Consider the following 20,107-nt stretch of genomic DNA (forward strand, 5'->3'; position numbering starts at 1 on the left):
ACATGCCTGTAATCCCAGCTACTTAGGAGGCTGAGGCAGGAGAATTGCTTGAACCAGGTGGGCAGAGGTTGCAGTGAGCCAAGATCACACCACTGCACTCCAGCCTGGGCAACAGAGCAAGACTGTCTCAAAAAAAAAAAAAAGAAAGAAAGAAAGAAAGAAAGAAAGAAAGAAAATAAAAAAGAAAGATTTTGTAAAGTATTGGTATTAATTCTCATGAATGTTTGGTAGAATTCAGTGATGAAGCCATCTGGACCTGAGTTTTTTTGAGTAGCAAGTTTTTAAATTATTAGTTCAATTTATCTTTACTAGTTATATATTTACTCAAAGTTTTTATTTCTCTTTGAGTTAGTTACAGTAATTTATTTCTTCCTAGGACTTTTTCCATTTCATCAAAGTTATATAACTTGTTGATAAACACCTCCTAAATTTTGGTATCTATTTTACAGTATTTAGATCATCTATTGGATATGTTATAACTAAATGCTGTTAGAAAAACAATTTCTTATTCCATAAATTTTAGGTAATTCTTTTGACTTTCTAGGTAAGCTAAAGCTTGTGTCAGCTATGTCTTTATTTTTGCATAGTCAAGAATGAATGCATATTCATTGTACTCTGTTACATCATTAATTTCATGCATGCCTAGTTTATGAGTTAATTTTTAAAGCTGAAAGCCAATAAACAGCATGTATATCCTAAAATCTCTAGGAGGTCTCTAAAAGAAGAATGTTCTTAGCATAGAGGTTCAAAACATGTCAAATTTCAGTTTGCTTTATAAATGATGATAATTTTGGTAGCTTTTAGTTTTCTTTGGAGTTGCAAGTTGCCTTTTATTTATCTTGGGAGAAGAACTAAATGCCTCACTTATCATTCTGACTACCTTTTTATTCGTTCTATGTATTGAAAGACTGCACTTTATTCTTGAAGGCACTCTTCCTGGAGCTCACTGACATCTTCTTCTAATATAGATAAATTGTATTTCAGCCTTCTAGGAAGCTAGCATCCTGGGACCTATTTTCTTTATATTCTAAATTAGTTCTACTGTCTTTATATCCCATGTCTTTATTTTCAATTTTTTATTTTGCTGGCATAAATTATCAGGAAAGACATGAGAAGTAAAAATTCGGAATCCTTGGGTGTCTTAAAATGCTTTAATTTTGCTCATATAGTTGTTTGATGGTTTTTCAAGATCCAAAATAGTTTTTATCAGAACTTTGGATACATGATTCTGTTATCTTCTAGAGGCCAGTTTTGTTCATGAGATATCATATGCCAGTGAAATTATATTCTTTCTTTGTTTCTTTGTTGGTGACCTGTTTTTATTCCCTGAAAACTTTAGAATAATCTCTCTACCTTGTGTTCTGAAATTTCATAAGCTGTGCCCAGTTGTGGGTCCTTTTTATTTATCTGTTGAGCAGTCAGCCTGTCATTTCAAGTGGAAGAGTCACTAAAACCTTTGAGCTCTAAACATTTTTCTGTTATATTTAGTAAATGCCACCACCATTTACCAAGTTTCTCATGCCAGAAACCTGGGTGTCAGTCATCCTAGACACCTCTTCCACCACCTACACCACATTTAATTCTATTGATTCCACCTCCTAAATATGCTTCAAATCCATCTAATTGTCTCTATTTTCATGATTACCATCCTAGTCTGAATCACTATAGTTTTTCATCTGGCCTATTACACTAGCCTCCTAGCTCATCTCCACTCTTCTCCCTCTGCAAACCCTTGCCATTCTGCAGCCAGAGTCATGTTGCTGAATCTCAAATGTGATTGTATCACTGTTCTACTTACAACTTTCTAGTGACTTCCCAGCCAGGCGCAGTGGCTCACACCTGTAATCCCAGCACTTTGGGAGGCCGAGGCAGGCAGATCATAAGGTCAAGAGATCGATACCAACCTGTCCAACATGCTGAAACCCCATCTCTACTAAAACTACAAAAATTAGCCGGACATGGTGGTGTGCCCCTGTAGGCCCAGCTACTCAGGAGGCTGAGGCAGGAGACTCGCCTGAACCTGGGAGACGGAGGTTGCAGTGAGCCAAGATCGCGCCACTGCACTTCAACCTGGCGACATAGCGAGACTCTGTCTCAAAAACAAACAAACACACACACACACAAACAAAACAAACAAAAAAAACTTTCTAGTGACTTCCCATTGCTATAGTCCAATATTAACATGATCTGTGTGGCTTGCATGGCATGGCTTTTCTGTCCAGCTGTTAGATCCTGTCACACCATGAGCCTCCCTAACCTAAGACATTGGCACAAATTGTTCCTTTCATCTGAAATATTTTCAACCATCCAATGCCTACTCATCCTGCAAATTACCAGCCATTTCTGGCCTCCCTGGAAGACCATTTGATTCCCAACTAGAGATTCTTACAGCACTCTATATATTTGCTTGAGAGCATTTAATACAATTTTAATGTATTCATTTTATTATAATTATAACTTATGTTTTGCTTACCTGCTTGTCACTAACATCCTTGATGATCATGTCATCTTGTTCATTTTTTTTTTACCACTGCCTAATAGCGTAACTAGCACAGAGAAGTATTGTTGAATGAACTAACAAATGAATGAATTAATGTTAGCAGAACTGTTATGAGAGCTAAGTTATTCCTGACTTTCACACTTTATAATCTGTGTTCCTTCTGTCCCCTGGAGGCTTTGTTCCTTTTATACAGATAAATTTAGTTTCCTCATTTTTATTCAGTATTTTCCCTTTTGGAAGCTTTCATATCCCCTGTTTATGAGCAATTTCCTATTGTTCTTAGCCAACTGACCTCCAACTACTCCATCATGTAGTTTGCAGCTTCCTGTCATCTCAGGCAAACTGACCCTTCCCTGATTTCTATGCGTTGTTTGTCTCAGAATAAGTTATCTCAGCCCTGCCCTTGGCTTAATCTTAATGGATATTTTCTTACCAGAAGCAATATTGCTGTTCATCAACTAGAGATTACTTAGGCACCTGTGCCTCTCTCTCTGTCTCTTCCTTCCTCCCTGCCTTCTTGGTGCTTTGATTTATGTTCTAATTCACCTATTTAGGACATATATTCTGGTGACATCCACATTTCCCACATCTTAAATCTAATCAGCTTGCCTGATGGGCTCCTAGTCTCAAATCTGGAATCCACATGGCTGATCTAAACACTTTCCCCATGTCCCCAAGCCCCAGTTTATTAAGTAAACTTACTGTTTTATTGCTTGTGCAGAGTCTGTGTATCACACAGTGCACTGTCTTCCTCCATTTAGACTCTTAAAAAGCTTGGAATCATTTCCCCTCTTTGGATATTTGATTTAAGTTCTTTACTCCATTTATGTATTCTTTTGCTTCAACAAGGCTGTTCTTAATATTGGGCAGAGTTTTAAAACCCCTAGATTCAGATTCAAGATTTGTTCCTTTGTCCTTCCTCCACTCCCAAAAAAAAGTGCACATACCCACAGACACACAACATTCTGTATACAATTTTGAGCATTTCTTCAGACCCTGAAGTTTATCCATTGGCCAATTAATAATTCCCTTGGTTAGGAATCTATAATTTGTAGGCACTTTTGTGGCACTCGGTCTCCTCCAGGATTATTCTTCTTCAACAATTGTGAGGGAGGAGGAGGGGAAGGAAAGGAAAGTGGAGAAAGAAGAGAGGAGGAGAAGCAAGGATGGAGTGAGGAAGGGGGAAATTCCATCCACTCTTCTTGGCCTCTGTTTTCTTTTTTCTTTTTGTTTGTTTGTTTGAGACGGAGTTTTGCTCTTGTCGCCCAGGCTGGAGTGCAATGGCACGATCTCAGCTCTCTGCAACCTCCACCTCCGGGGTTCAAGTGATTCTCCTGCCTCAGCCTCCCGAGTAGCTGGGATTACAGGCGCCCACCACCATGCCTGGCTAATTTGTGTATTTTTAGTAGAGACGGGATTTCACCATGTTGGCCAGGCTGGTTTGGGACTTCTGACCTCAGGTGATCCACCTGCCTCAGCCTCCCAAAGTGCTGGGATTACAGGCATGAGCCACCACGCACGGCTGGCCTCTATTTTAACACAAAAGCTACCACTATCCACCCTCACTGCTTTCCTTCTTGCCATCTCTGATTAAGCCTTTAACAGAGCTTTCACTGTACTCGCCTCTCTTTTCTCATCATCTTTTTCTCTAAAGGAGTCACACTTCCTTATTTGCTTGTTTATTTCTGCTTTTGCTTCATCTACTTCCCCCTTGTTCTCAGTCACGCATGATACCTGCCTCCTTGGGTTACTGGGAAGATAAAAACAAAATCTCAGATATGAAAAGGCTTTGAAAAGCCGAGAGTACAGTAGCATTGCATGGCATTACGATGTTGATGATGGTGCATCTGTTCTTTGGGGCAGCTCAGTTTGCCCTTCCTTCACATCTTTTTGTCACATCCTCTCAAAGAACAGTCTCCTCCTCGGCCCTCCCCTTCCTACCCTGACGCCAGCATCTTCTCTGGTCTTTCTTTCACTTGTCTGCAGCATGATCTCGCTTGGTCTCCGTCCTTCTTTGCCCAGTTACCTGACTTTAACAAAATGAGTTCTGTCTTTCCATTTTCTGATCAGAAAGAAGCTGTGTATCCCGCCTTTGCCTTCTACTGTCTCCTTTTCTCTCCAATGTTCTGAGATTTTTGTAGGCCTGCTACCAGATATGTTCAAAGAAACGGTTTTCCATTCAGTGTCTTTGCAGCCGATTATCGAAATTTTGCTTTGGGCCTCATTTTCATTGTTCCTGGCCCCATTCTGTTTTCTTGTATTTGGTTGGGTTTTTTGTTTGTTTGTTTGTTTGTTTGTTTGAGACAGGATCTCACTGTGTTGCCCAGGCTGGAGTACAGTGGCACAATCTTGGCTCATTGCAACCTCTGCCTCCCAGGTTCAAGTGATCCTCCCGCCTCGGCCTCCTGAGTAGCTGGACTATAGGCATATGCCACTATGCCTGGCTAATTTTTTTGTATTTTTTGTAGAGATGGGGTCTCACTGTGCTGCCCAGGCTGGTCTTGAACTCCTCAGCTCAAGCAACCTGCCCACCTCAACCTCCCAAAGTGCTGGGATTCTAGGCATGAGCCACCACACCTAACTCTCTTTTCTTTAAAAGGCAAGTAAAAGATAGATAAGCTGAGGCAAGTATAGTCTTTAGAGAGAGGATTCAGGATTCATGGAGTATTGTTTTTTTGTGATGAGTGAAACTGATTTGTGGATGTGCTGGGGAGCAGAAGAGTGAATAGAGATAAAGGTTAAAGATACAAAAAGAGGGCCGGGCGCAGTGGCTCATGCCTGTAATCCCAGCACTTTGGGAGGCCGAGGCAGGTGGATCACTGGAGGTCGGGAGTCTGAGACCAGCCTGGCCAACATGGTGAAACCTCATCTCTACTAAAAATACAAAAATTAGCCGGGAGTGGTGGCGCGTGCCTGTAATCCCAGCTACTTGGGAGGCTGACACACAGGAGAATCACTTGAACCCAGGAGGAGGAGGTTGCAGTGAGCCGAGATCGTGCCACTGCACTCCAACCTGGGTGACAAGAGAAAAACTCCGTCTTAAAAAATAAAATGATAATAGTAATAAAGATACAAAAAGAGGTGGGATTTAAATGACAGATAAAGTGACAGGCAGGAAGGGAGGAGGACATCTTTTCCATTGAGAGGGCAGTGTACAGAGATGCAGACAAAATGGCAGTAAATGGAGGAGTGTCCACCAGAGGGCGTACGTTTTTTCAGGGAATTAGAGCAAACTGCTGAGCTTAAGAAGAGAGATCCATTAGGAGACATAATGACAGAGGGAAATGGGTAACACAGCCGGCTTCTGGACACATTGAAAGAGTACCAAATCGCTTCGAAATTGAAAATCACAAGCTTGTGATGGTGCCAATTCACCAAACATGTGAATTACCCCTTTCATTAACACTTAAACTCAGAGTTGGGGTCTTAGAAAGTTGAGTAGTCAGTGCGGAAGTAGAAGGAGGCAATGAAGTTGAGGATTTTAGCTCAAATTAAGGATTATTGGGTCCATATTAAAATAAGAGGAGGTAAAGGTGAAATTAGAAAAAAATGAAGGGACCAAAGGACTCAACATTTCACTGAAGTAGAAAAATAGATGGGGAAGAAATAAGAAGGTAAAAATCTGGGAAGTAGGAAGTAAAAGTCATGAGTGGACTTGGAAGAATCACGTTTCAGACACAGGACAGATCCTCATGATGGGAGAGCCCTGGGTGTGGCCACTGGGAGTCGGCAGCAGAAATGAAATGGAGTTAAGTTCTTTCTTTCTTTCTTTTTTTTTTTTTTTTTTTTTGAGATGGAGTTTTGCTCTTGTGGCCCAGGCTGGAGTGCAATGGCACGATCTCGGCTCACCACAACCTCCGCCTCCCGGGTTCAAGCAATTCTCCTGCCTCAGCCTTCTCAGTAGCTGGGATTACAGGCATGCGCCACCATGCCTGGCTACTTTTGTATTTTTAGTAGAAATGGGGTTTCTCCATGTTGGTCAGGCTGGCCTTGAACTCCCGACCTCAGGTGATCCGCCCGCCTCGGCCTCCCAAAGTGCTGGGATTATGGCCGGAGTTAAGTTCTTTCAAGATAAGGAAGATGAGGACGGGGACGGTGGCTCATGCCTGTAATCACAGCACTTTGGGAGGCCGAGGCAGGGGAATCACAAGGTCAGGAGTTTGAGACCAGCCTGGCCAACATGGAGAAACCCTGTCTCTACTAAAAATACACAAATTTACCAGGCATGGTGGTGGGCACCTGTAATCCCAGCTACTCAGGAGGCTGAGGCAAGAGAATTGCTTGAACCTGGGAGGCAGAGTTTGCAGTGAGCCGAGATCGCGCCATTGCACTCCAGCCTGGGTGACAGAGCGAGACTCTATCTCAAAAAAAAGAAAAGAAAAGAAAAAAAGAAAGATGAGGAAGCATGAGTCTGGCTGTTGTCTGAGTCATCCATAGTGACATTAGAGTTTACCAACATGATAATGAAACAGGAACCAAGTTCCAAAGCCCCTAATACAAATGAGACTCACTGAAAAGTTGGTAGAAGGCAGAGAACATAGAAGTCAGTAAATTATAAAACCAGATGACATGCGCTTTCAGTGAGAAAGGGACTTTTGGTCGAGCGCAGTGACTCACGCCTATAATCCCAGCACTTTGGGAGGCCGAGGTGGGTGGATCACTTGAGGTCAGGAGCTTGACACCAGCCTGGCCAACATGGTGAAACCTTGTCTCTACTAAAAATACAAAAATTAGTCAGGTGTGGTGGCGGGCACCTGTAATCCCAGCTACTCGGGAGGCTGAGGCAGGAGGATCGCTTGAATCTGGGAGGTGGAGAGTGCAGTGAGGTGAGATTGTGCCACTGCACTCCAGCCTGGGTGTTATCCCAGCTACTTGAGAGGCTAAGGCAGGAGGATCGCTTGAATCTGGGAGGTGGAGGTTGCAGTGACATGAGATCGTGCCACTGCATTCCAGCCCAGGTGAAAAAAAAGAAAAGAAAAGTGTTTTTGTTGTTGTTTCATTTTGTTTTGTTTTTGTTTTTATGAGGGCAGAGAAGAAATAGCCTCCAGGTAGCAAGAAAACACTAGAAAAAATGTTCCCCTTCCAACGCCAGCACCATACGGATATGGAACTAGGGAGAGGACTGTTGAAGTTGCACTGTCCTCAGAGAGACTAGAGGTCGGTGACACACACTGTAAAGATGTTAAAAGAGGTTGACAGTGGGGCACAGTTCCAGGTGACACCACCATATGTAGAGCTGGAAGGAAAGTCAGAAATGGAGAGATGAGTCACAAGCAGTAGGGGTGGAGGCATGGAAGCACCAACATAGAACAATCTGAAGGTGAAATCCTGAGAAACTGGAGGGACTTGCTCAAGGCCCAACAAGCCATCTAAGAGCCTCACAGTTGCAAAGGGAAAGACCTCACAAGGTTACCTTCGCACCCATGAGGGTCACATGGGATGCGGCCACCTTTGGCTGAGTGTTCAGTCTGTGAGAATCCCATCCATTTTTCCCCTTCTCAATGTTTCCAAGATCCATTTCTTTCTTTTCCGCCTCATTGTCATGCCTCAAGCCCAAATTAATGCAGACTGATCCCAGCCGGGCTCTGCAGTGCTAAGCTTTGCCCAGGATGATCCCTCCAGTCTGGAGTTTTCAAACTAATCTTTATTAAATAACCTCTTTGCCCATATCCTTCTGTTGCTAATAAACAAAATAAACAGGCCCTTTTGTGAGCAGAAATGTCACAGAAGACATCTAAAAATCCCCACACTTTTTATCCTGGTATTTTCTCTGGAATGAATTGTTTATCTCCCCACTTCCAAAGCTGACATCAAATGTTTTGCCAACTAAGATTTATAATTTAATAACGGTGTTTCTTGGGTTCATCTCAGTTAAGTCTCCAATATCTATTTCTTACTACAAAAAAGCCATCATCTTGCATTGTCCTGTACATTTCAATGACAGTCTATACACTTTTTATATTTAAAAGACATATTCAATATTAACCCTTATTTCCAAAAATTTTCTTGCACACGTATCAAACTACATGTTCAGTTTTAGTTCCTCAGAAACTAAATTTTTTTTAAGTATGGATTTTATTGTTCCTCTTTTTCCATTTCTCCCCTTTTGTCTACTTTACCTTGCTAGAAACGTTGCTTAGTGATTCCTTCATGGCATTATACATTTTTATGATTCTTTTATCTAAAGAATATTATGTAATTTCTCTCCACTTTATTGGATTGTGCCAAGAGCTAATATTCTCTGTATTAGGATCATTTCTTTGGGTTGTTTCCCTTGGGCTTGGAGAGCAGCTGAAGCCCATTGGCCTTGCTCCAATGGTATGGCTACCACGTTTGTGTGTATGGTCATTCCTTAATCCATCTGTAACACCAGCAACCCTGATATACATCCAACAGAAAATTCACACCTACACAACTAAACAGCTTTGTGTCTTGCCCCTCTTCACTCTAATTCGTGCAAAATGATGAGATAACACTCTTCTATGTGTTAGGAATGATAGGAGAGGAAGTTAATAGGGCAAAAAGTACAGGAAGCCAGAACTCCCTGAATCCTGCCCCTACTGGCCACACCTCCCAGTAAAGATCCAGAGAAGACACAACATTTATTCAGAGGACAAGGCAAGCCACAAAGGACCACACCCACATGCTTGCTACTCTTCCACCCTTCTCTCATCAGCACTCCCTAGAATCGTGGATCAATGTCTGGTCTGCAGATAAGACACGTAAAGAATAGCATCAGCAATCCTACCCCTCTTTGGGAATTAAGTGCAGAGGGAAGAGTGAAGTGATTTTGGTCTGAACAAGTGCTTCCTCTTTTTTTTTTTGAGACAGAGTTTCACTCTTGTTGCCCAAGCTGGAGTGCAATGGCATGATCTCGGCTTACTGCAACCTCCGCTTCCTGGGTTCAAGTGATTCTCCTGCCTCAGCCTCCCAAGTAGCTGGGATTACAGGCGCCTCCCACCATGCCCAGCTAATTTTTTGTAGTTTTAGTAGAGATGGGGTTTCACTGTGTTGGCCAGGCCGGTCTCGATCTCCTGACCTCAGGTCATCCACCCGCCTCCGCCTCCCAAAGTGTTAGAATTACAGGCATGAGCCACCACGCCCGGCTCAAGTGCTTCCTTTTATATGAGAACCAAAAGCTAGAAGAAGTAGCTTCCTGTGAAGGAAAAGGGTCAGTATATGAGGCTTGGGTTATAGATTCGGGCATGCCTGTGTTTGAGAGGTGATCTGAGCATGTGCATTTCTTTATGAACGTCAAACATCCATCATTAGACCCAAGAAATAATGACGACGACTCCATCCCCCTTGCAGGAAGAAAACTTGGATACACCTTCAACAATCAGAACTTTCACAACGTGTCTTTGGGGCAAGGACAGGAAGTGGTGGCTGAGGCTGCGCTGGACCTCGCTGCCAAGAAAGGTCACTGGGTTATTTTGCAGGTATGTTCCTCTACCCTGTGGTTATCTCGACCCATACTTGCCTCATCCCATGCTCACTGGGCATCTCCATCCACTCTTAGCTTCTCCCCACCTGTCCTTTCACACTCTTGTCTCCTTCATTTCTTCATCTTCTCTCTTGCCAGTTCTCCTCACTCATATGTTCTCTTCCCCAGACCACTTCCGGGAACAATCCTTCTCCCCTCACCTGCTCTGCCACTCTCTCTAGTTTAAATAGCTCTGCTTATAAAAGGAACAGATTCCCACTCTGATAGGCATTCAGGAAGTTAGCATTTACGTTGAAGGCCCTGGCAGCTGGATGCTTTCAACAGCTGGTTTCTTCCTGTGAATTTCATGGCACGTTCCTCTGCTGTGCCTTTCTGTTGGGCTGTGTGTCATATGCTCTTTGTCACGGGCATGACTAGGATATGGGAGCAACCTTAGCCTCTTCACTGAGAGCTCATGTTGGTGTTTGGAAATCTGGAACCCCTACTATGGATAATTTCACCAAACAGTTACAAGGAAAAAAAGCCTACCTCTCTTCTATCAGAAGAGAGGGTTAAAGAATTTAGCCCTCTCTATTAACCCCTATTACATTTTATTTAACCCCCTTTAAATTATTTCATTTAACCAATTTTCATTTCAGCAATTACTACTAACTCTTTTTTTTTGAGATGGAGTCTTGCTGTGTTGCCAGGCTGGAGTGCAATGGCGCAATCTCGGCTCACTGCAACCTCCGCCTCCCGGGTTCAAGCTATTCTCCTGCCTCAGCCTCCTGAGGAGCTGGGATTACAGGAGCACACCATCACGCCCAGCTAATTTTTGTCTTTTTAGTAGAGACAGGGTTTCACCATGTTGGCCAGGCTTGTCTCGAACTCCAGACCTCAAGTGATCTACCTGTGTCAGCCTCCCAAAGTGCTGGGATTACAGGCGTGAGCCACTGCACCCAGCCTAACTACTACTAACTCTTACATAGCATTTTACAGTACACAAAACCTTTTCAGATCCATCTATGAGGGCCTGCCTGCCTATTCCTCTTTTATGCCACTTGTATAGATGCTGGAGTTGTGGCAGAATGCACAGCTTGCTCCTCTTTTCTCCTAGAACATTTTGGAATCTTCTATTAGAGCTCCATTGCTATGTTGACATGATTTATTTTATGATTGTATTCTCCACTAAACTTTTTAGGTAAAGAGATGTTCCTTCTTTACCTTTTATCACCGAGCCTACTGCCTTGAACATAGCAGACACTGAAACAAAAGGCTGGTGGGTCAAGGAATCCGTGAGGAAATTTAAAAAAGAATAAATGCAAAAGCCAGTCACTCCCATTCTTCCTGGCTTTCACTGCCATGAACCTCCCCCATCTCCTGATTACTGGTGACATCACCTCTTGCTGCTGGGTCTTTGTCCTTAATTATTCTATTATTTATTTGGAGCCTAGCAACTGAGAGATCTGCCCCTCCAGGGCCTCCTTTTCCAGAAACATCAGGAAGTTCAGGAGAAAAGATAATAACAGCTGAGTTTCCTCCTTCCTCCCTCATGGGTCAGCACAGTGCTTGAAGATATGACCTCCCCACCCTCTCAGGCACATTTGCCAAGAGACCTCTCCGGACACCAGTGCTGGGAACCCAGGCACTTGTCATGGACATCAGAGTCTGTTTCTGAGACTGTGGTGCTGCCTCTGCTGCACCCATTGCCCCCCAGCACCTACTGGCCTTACAGGGCACCAAAATCTTGTACTGATGTGGTTGCTCGGAGCTCTCCAACACTGAACTCAGTATTCCCTCTTTATTTCCTGGTGATTGGACATTTCCAAAGGAAAATTGTGCCAAACAGTCTGGAGGCCTGCCTTTCCCCCTGAATAAAGCATTGGAGTATTGAATAGACATCATCTGTCCAAACTGTAAAGTGCTATCAGAAACGAAAGATCCTCACTGGTTTGTGAAATCTCTTGTAGGAATCACAGCTACCTGGTTCTAAGAATTTCCTGACATACTGAACCAGACTGGACTGGAATCCTACCCAGCAATGTTTCCCGACCTGTAAACCTGAGAGATTATCTGAAAAAAAAAGAGTGGGGGAGGAATACACTTAAATTCCTATTTCAAACATTGGAAAATACTACATACAAATTCCTTTTAAGGATTTTTTTTTTTTTTTTTTTTTTTTTTTTGAGACAGAGTCTCGCCCTGTGGCCCAGGCTGGATGGAGTGCAGTGGTGCCACCTCGGCTTGCTGCAAGCTCCGCCTCTCAGGTTCACGCCATTCTCCTGCCTCAGCCTACCAAGTAGCTGGGACTACAGGCACCCGCCACCATGCCTGGCTAATTTTTTGTATTTTTAGTAGAGACGGAGTTTCACCGTGTTAGCCAGGATGATCTCGATCTCTTGACCCCGTGATCTGTCTGCCTCGGCCTCCCAAAGTGCTGGGAGTGCTCGGCCTCCCAAAGTGCTGGTGTGAGCCACTGCACCCGGCAAGGATATTTTCAATGATATCAATAGGATAATGGTTCTGAGAATCCTTTGGTATAGAAATCTTATTCCATCCAGTATTTCCCAAATTCCATTGAACACAGACCTTCTTTTTTTTTTTTTCTTCTTCAACTTTTATTTTGAGTTCTGTGGTACATGTGGAGGATGTGCAGGTTTGTTCCATAGGTAAACGTGTGCCATGGTGGTTTGCTGCACAGATCAACCATCACCTCAGTATTAAGCCCAGCATCCGTTAGCCATTCTTCCTGATGCTCTCCCTCTCCCACATCCCGCAACAGGCCTCAGTGTATTTGTTCCCTACCCCATGTGTCCATGTGTTCTCATTGTTCAGCTCCCCCTTATAAGTGAGAACATGCAGTGTTTGGTTTTCTGTTCTCCCATTAGTTTGCTGAGGGTAACGCCTTCCAGATCCATTCATTTCCCTGCAAAGGACATGATCTTGTTCCTTTTTATGGCTGCATAGTATTCCATGGTATATATGTGCTACATTTGCTTTATCTAGTCTATCATTGATGAGCATTTGGGTTGATTCCAAGTCTTTGCTACTGTGAATAGTGCTGCCATGAACATACGTATGCATGTATCTTTATAATAAAATGATTTATATTCCTTTGGGCTTACACCCAGTAATGGGATTGGTAGGTCAAATGGTATTTCTGCTTCTATATCTTCCACAATGGTTGAACTAATTTACAGTCCCACCAACAGCATGAAAGAGCTCCTTTTTCTCTGAAACTTTACCAGCATCTGTTGTTTCTTGACTTTTTAATAATCCGCGTTCTGACTGGCGCGAGATGGTATCTCATTGTGGTTCTGATTTGCATTTCTCTAATGATCAGCAATGTTGAGCTTCTTTTCATATGTTTGTTGACCGCAATGAATATCTTCTTTTGAGAAGTGTCAGTTCATGTTCTTTGCCTATTTTTTAATGAGGTTGTTTGTTTTTTGCTTGTAAATTTAAGTTCCTCGTAGACTCTGGACATTGGACCTGTGTCAGATGGATAGATTGCAAACATTTTCTCCCATTCCGTAGGTTGTCTTTTCACTCTGATGGTAGTTTATTTTCCTGGGAAGAAGCTCTTTAGTTTTAGATCCCATTTGCTAATTTTTGCTTTTGTTGTAATTGCTTTTAGCATTGTTGTCATAAAATCTTTGCCCATGCCTATGTCCTGAATGATACTACCTAGATTTTATTCTAGGTTTTTTCTAGTTTTGGGTTTTACATTTAAGTCTTTAATCCGTTTTGAGTTAATGTTTCTATAACATATAAAGAAGGAATCTAGTTTCAATTGTTTGCATATGGATAGCTAGTTCTCCCTGCACCATGTATTAAATAGGGAATCCTTTCGCCATTGCTTGTTTTCGTCAGGTTTGCCGACGATCAGATGGTTGTAGGTGTGCAGGAACACAGACGTTCTTTATGGATCTAACTAACCTCTTTTAACATCCCATGGCGCACTTTTGGGAAATGCTGCCTGAGGACCCTGACCCAGATGAGCTAGGGGTTCTATTCTGGGAGAGTTGGCTTCTCTGGTCCTCGGTGACAGAGCAAGGCTCACAGTCTTCCCGCTCTTCCTTCCTGGCTGTAGGAGCTGTTAGGTGGTTTTCCAACCCAAGCCCATCAACCCAGTGGGGCAGCCTCGAGGATCTCTGAATCCACCCCAGGGTTCTATACACAAGCAACAGACATTCTTTCTGCCAGACCTGCCCAGTAGCAGAACTTGGAGTTTCGAAAGGAGGAGCCAAATTACCCACATGTGGGTTGCTGGTGATGCTGGCCACAAGGAACCCTGGATCTCAAGTAGCCCACTAAACACTCTGCTCCAATTGATTTGATTATAAGTAAATTCTTTAATTTAACCAATTTTCATCTCAACAACTACTACTATCCCTTACATCGCATTTTACGGTATACAAAACCCTTTCTTTTTATTTTTATTTTATTTATTTATTTATTTATTTATTTTGTAGAGACGGGGTTTCACCGTGTTGGCCAGACTGGTATCAAACTCCTGGCCTCAAGTAATCCATCCGCCTTGGCCTCCCAAAGTGCTGGGATTACAGCTGTGAGCCACTGCACCCAGTCCTACAAAACCCTTTCAAATCCATGTCTTTGGTTATCTGCAGCCACTCTGTGAAATAAGTATGGCAGATGTTATTGTTATTTCTCTTCTTATAGAAGAGAAGGCAGAACTCAAAAGACCAAATTACTGTGGACCAAGTGCTGGGCTCAGCTCTGATCTGTGTATTTAAGGCTTTGCATGCTTACTTCCTCAAATATTTATCAAGGAGCTTTTATCTATCCATTATAATGAAACACATTGCAATGAAGCCAGTGACTCTCCTAACTACAGTGAAAGGCGCATTCTGCAAAGCAGTGGTAAGAAACAAATGTAGGATTTGATAGATAGACAGATAGCAATCAAATGTCGGGGGAGGAAACAAGCTCAAAGACCAGACGGAGGAGCTTGGGATTAGAGTAGAGAGCCTGGTTCGGTCTTTGAGCAGCAGTGCCTCAGTGTGTTTTAGGAAGATAAGTTTGGCAACAATTAACAGACTGGTTTGGAGAGTGGAGACATCAGACTAAGGAAAGCTAGCTGGAAAGAGTTTAAATCAGTGCCTTTCAAATGTTAACGTGCGTACGAATTACCAGAGGATCTCATTAAAATGCGCTGATTCAGTAAGTTTGGGCGAAACCTAAGCTTCTGCATTTCTAGCTAGCTCCCAGGTACTGCCAGCAATGTAGATCCATGAGCTCCAATTTGTACCATCAAGGTTTCAAGTAATCTAGCTGTCGGGTAATGGGGAGTTAGACTTGGAACATTACCATGTGTTACATTCTTTTTTATTATTATTTTTATTTTTTATTTACTTATTTATCTATCTATTTTTGAGATGGAGTCTCGCTCTGTCGTCCAGGCTGGAGTGCGGTGGCGCCATCTCGGCTCACTGCAAGCTCCGCCTCCCGGGATCCCGCCATTCTCCTGCCTCGGCCTCCCGAGTAGCTGGGACTACAAGCGCCGCCACCACACCCGGCTAATAATGTTTTGTATTTTTAGTAGAGATGGGATTTCACCGTGTTAGCCAGGATGGTCTCGATCTCTTGACCTCGTGATCCCCCCGCCTCGGCCTCCCAAAGTGCTGGGATTGCAGGCGTGAGCCACCGCGCCCGGCCGTGTTACACTCTTAAATTGTGGTCTCCGGACCAGCAGCATCTGCATCACCAGGGAGCTTGTTAGAAATGCACATTCTCAGGCCCCATCCTGGACCTGCTGAATCTGAAACTCTGGGCTGGGGCACAAGAATCTGTATTTTAAGAAGCCCTTCAGATTATTCCCATGCACAGGCAAGTTTACAAACATTATGCTGAAAAGCCTTAGGCTAGTGAGGGATAGAGTTTAATTGCAGAATACTAGGAGGTCCTCACTACTGGGCATCCCAGAACTCTTTTCTATGATGTGGTTTAAGACACTTTTGCCTTTAAAAGTCATTGAGTTGCACAACATGTGAGTGCATGTAACGCCATTAACTGTACACTTAAAAAGGGTTTGAGGTGGTAAATTTTATGTTATGGCTTACCACAATTTTTTAAAATTATTTGATGCTAAGACCAGTCCCCACTCTGGCTGCCTTCCTGACAACTGTTTACTGCTAACAGAACTAAGCAGATGCCTGTATTGGCGGGGGTTCCTTCCTTCCCACTAGAACATTCACCTGGTGGCCAAGTGGCTCAGCACCCTGGAGAAGAAGCTGGAGGAGCACAGTGAGAACAGCCACCCAGAGTTCAGGGTCTTCATGAGTGCAGAGCCGGCACCCTCCCCTGAGAGCCACATCATCCCCCAGGGCATCCTGGAGAACTCCATTAAGATCACCAGTGAGCCCCCCACGGGCATGCATGCCAACCTACACAAGGCCCTGGACAACTTCACTCAGGTACTGCCCCAGGAGGGAGGGAAAAATAACAGTCCACCTCGCAATCAGCTGATGCAACCTGGTTGGGGGAGAGCATGCAACTCAGAAGGGAGTGGGGTGCTGGTTGGGCTACGGAGCAATGCTGATGTGGGTAAAATGTTCCCACCTGATACCCACTCAGGGCAACCCCACTCTCCGTTGCCAGATAACCCCAGGGGAGTAGAGGTCAGGACATTTCTTTGGCAAGAGATGTGGGGAAGCCTGCAAGTTTACTGTTACCTAATATTCCAAGATGAAGAAGGGCACGTTTCTGTAAAAGTAATTGATAAGGTACACTGGGTCACACACTGGCGGGCTGTCTTCAGGCAAGGGGATGACACCATCAATCAGATGATATCACTTGACATCTCCATGAATCTTGAGTATCAAGGGTTCAAAGAATCCAGGTGTCAAGTGGTGGGGATATGGATTTGAAATGTAACTGCATGTTAGACCCCTTCAAATATGGCCCCTGGACCAGCAGCAGCAGCATCACCTGGAAACTTGTTAGAAATGCAGATTTTTTTTTGTTTTTTTGGGACAGAATCTCGCTCTGTAGCCCAGGTTGGAGTACAGTGGCGCAATCTCGGCTCACTGCAAGCCTAAAGTAAGATGAAGACCGCGTTAGCCAGGATGGTCTCCGTCTCCTGACCTCGTGATCTGCCCACCTCAGCCTCCCAAAGTGCTGGGATTGTAGGCATGAGCCATCGTGCCCGGCCAGAAATGCAGATTTTTAGGCCCCAATCTGAAACTCTGGGCTGGGGCCCAGGAATCTGTTTTAATGAACCCTCCAGGAGATTCTTATACACAGTAAAGTTTGAGAACACTGTGCTCTGGAGAGACCCAGAATACGAAGGCATGGTGTTCAAATGCAGACCGCTACATTTCCATGACTGGGAATTCCAAGGCTTATGTTGTAGCATATTTATTTAAAGCCAGGTCCAAGCCCATGGCGGCCAACTTTGTATATGAAGTTGCACTGTCAAAGTCTGCAGCTCAGGCTTCTTTCATCTTCTCGAGAAGGCACTATTTCTTGTTGGTTCTCTTTGGGAGTTCCACCTCCCTGGGCAGGGGAGTACCCAAAGGCATGAATCATAGCAGAGTGGGGCCATAGGATCACCTTAAAAGTCCATCTGCCACACCACGCTTTGGGGGAATCCAAGGAGAGGGTTCCAGCAGCTGCTGGGGAGGTTTTCTTCTCGGTTGTCGTCTTGTAATAGTACCAGTGCGTCTCGGGTTTCCCAGAAGCCCTGCTAGCTCGCATGTGTCAGATGGGCCATTCAACAGGATGACTGTGCCAGCTAAACCAGCATAAACCTTTGGGGCCTGGTTGAAGCCTAAAGGAAGATGAAGACCACGTGGCAGTCAGAGTCTCAGAAGAATTTACTGACTGCGTGACACCCTCATAGTGCAGGAGTCCAGCAGCCCAACTCTGGGCCGGGGAATGTTTCTACAAAGATTCGAGAAGCAAAATGCATTCAGTCCCCTCTGTACTCTTTTTCCAAGCTTAACTCCAAGGCAGTGATTACACCTGCTAAGGTTCCGCAACAGGCAAGAAAAGCGTGGTAGGAAGGGAAGATATTGGAGATGCCGCCATGGGATGTGCACCCACACCCCACACCCCGGTACACAACATTCTTGTTGCATGTCGCCCTGATCCCCATCAGGTACAGGAGTGAACCTTATTAGCACGTTCATATGCACAAACTTGAACCCTAAACCAAAGCCCATTATAACCTGAATCTAAACCTTAATTCAATGCTCAACTAAAGCCTGACCCCTCCACACGTTCCCCCCAGGCTGTCGTCTCACTGTAACTCAAACCCAAACCAGAATATATGGTTATGTTTTCCAACACGAACCCTGATTGTAACCCCGCCCTAGCCAGCCCCGTATAAGAGAAGCTATGTGTGAACATTCAAAGCGATGCTGTCATTTCAGGACACTCTGGAGATGTGTTCTCGGGAGATGGAGTTTAAGAGCATCCTCTTTGCTCTTTGTTACTTTCATGCGGTGGCGGCGGAAAGACGGAAATTTGGGCCCCAGGGATGGAATCGCTCGTACCCCTTTAACACCGGAGACCTCACTATCTCTGTGAACGTCCTCTACAACTTCCTGGAGGCCAACGCAAAGGTAAAGGCCGTGGACGTTCAGGAACCAGCCAGGTTGGGAGAGGGTTAAAATTATTTGATTTTGAGGGGTGAATCAGAGGAGTCTGGGATGGGGCTTGAGAATGCGCATTTCTAACAAGCTCCCTGGTGATGCAGATGCTGCTGCTTCAGGGACCACAATTTAAGAGTGTAACCCACGGTCAGGTTCCAGCTCTCACTCCCCATTACCTGACAGCTAGATTATTTGAAGCCTTGATAGTACAAATCAGCGCCCATGGTTCAACACCATTGGCAGTACCTGGGAGCTAGTGAGAAGTGCAGAATCTTCGGTTCCGCCCAAACGTACTGAATCAGCGCATTTTAATGAGATTCTCTGGTAGTCCGTATGCACGTTAAGGAGGGCCACCTCTCCCAAGGGTGATGCAGTGCCATCCCACAGAAGGGGCATGTGCACGCTGAAGGGCTGCGCCCCTCACAGCTGGGATGAGGCAGTGCCAACCCCAGGACTAGCCCAAAGCCTGAGGATAGTAGAACTGTGAGGTGAGAGCCATGGATGCTCAGGACGTCTAACTAGAGACTCACACAGTGAGTCAGTCCCATGGGAGTGTCCCGGGCCCCACCAGACCACACCTGTGTCCTCACAGCGTGGCAGGTGGGCTGTGGATCGGCAGGAAGACACTTCAGACTCGCCTGATGTAAGTTCCCAAACTGACGCTGACCATCACTGCTCTTCCAATTAAGGGACTCTTCACCTCATCAAGGTTATTCTAGTTCGGGAACCAAACACTGAGTCAGCAGGGCCACCACCTCTTCCTTGTGTGGAAAATGAACCAGGCCCAGATGCCCTGAGAAATCCTTCTGTCTCCAGCCCTTGGGCCTGGGAAGCCCACGCCTCTCAATAGGATTCTTTCATTGCTGGCTTTGCTCCAGTGACCTCCCTCCCTAAGTTTCACACCAACGAACTTGTGGGCTTTGTTTATTCACTTTGAACTTTCAAAGGGGACAATTAATCTTGCCATTAAATGCAGAAAATTAGAAAAGTACTCTGGTCCTCACTTTTCTCCTTTTGACATTCACCTATTTAAATTGCTTCTAGGTAGAGCCTGACTTCATTTTCACAGTTAACGATCATGAAAGAGGGAAGGCATATCTATATGTGGGGCGTGAGGCTGGCATCTTTCCTCTCTTCACTCTTTGATGTAATTATTCAAGCTTTTTTTTCTCTCTCTTTTTTTTGAGAAGGGGTTTCGCTCTTGTTGCCCAGGCTGCAGTGCAATGGCGTGACCTCAGCTAACCACAACCTACGCTTCCCGGGTTCAAGTGATTCTCCTGCCTCAGCCTCCCGAGTATCTGAGATTACAGGCACGCGCCACCACGCCCGGCTAATTTTGTATTTTTAGTAAAGACAGGGTTTCTCCATGTTGGTCAGGCTGGTCTTGAACTCCCAACCTCAGGTGATCCGCCTGCCTCGGCCTCCCAAAGTGCTGGGATTACAGGCGTGAGCCACTGCACCCAGCCTTCTTCAAGCTTTTAATGAACTCCCCAAACACCCCTAACCCTGCTGGGCACTGGGGGTATGAAGATAGATAAGACATCACTCCCAATTTCAAGAAGCATC

The 20,107-nt window shown here is 44.6% G+C and overlaps 1 protein-coding gene across 2 annotated transcripts in view; it reads left to right on the forward strand.

The window, feature by feature from the left end:
• The window catches only part of DNAH9 (dynein axonemal heavy chain 9), a 374,175-nt gene that overhangs the window by 318,369 nt on the left and 35,699 nt on the right, over window positions 1–20,107 (forward strand). For both annotated transcript variants that reach the window (XM_005582917.5, XM_065532787.2), the window contains 3 exons: window positions 9,812–9,939; window positions 16,133–16,360; window positions 18,320–18,511. In XM_005582917.5, coding sequence (XP_005582974.3) covers window positions 9,812–9,939; window positions 16,133–16,360; window positions 18,320–18,511 — 548 coding nt within the window. The remainder of the gene's footprint in view (window positions 1–9,811; window positions 9,940–16,132; window positions 16,361–18,319; window positions 18,512–20,107) is intronic.

Source organism: Macaca fascicularis, chromosome 16 (assembly GCF_037993035.2).
Source record: "Macaca fascicularis isolate 582-1 chromosome 16, T2T-MFA8v1.1".
Taxonomy (NCBI): Eukaryota; Metazoa; Chordata; class Mammalia; order Primates; family Cercopithecidae; genus Macaca; species Macaca fascicularis.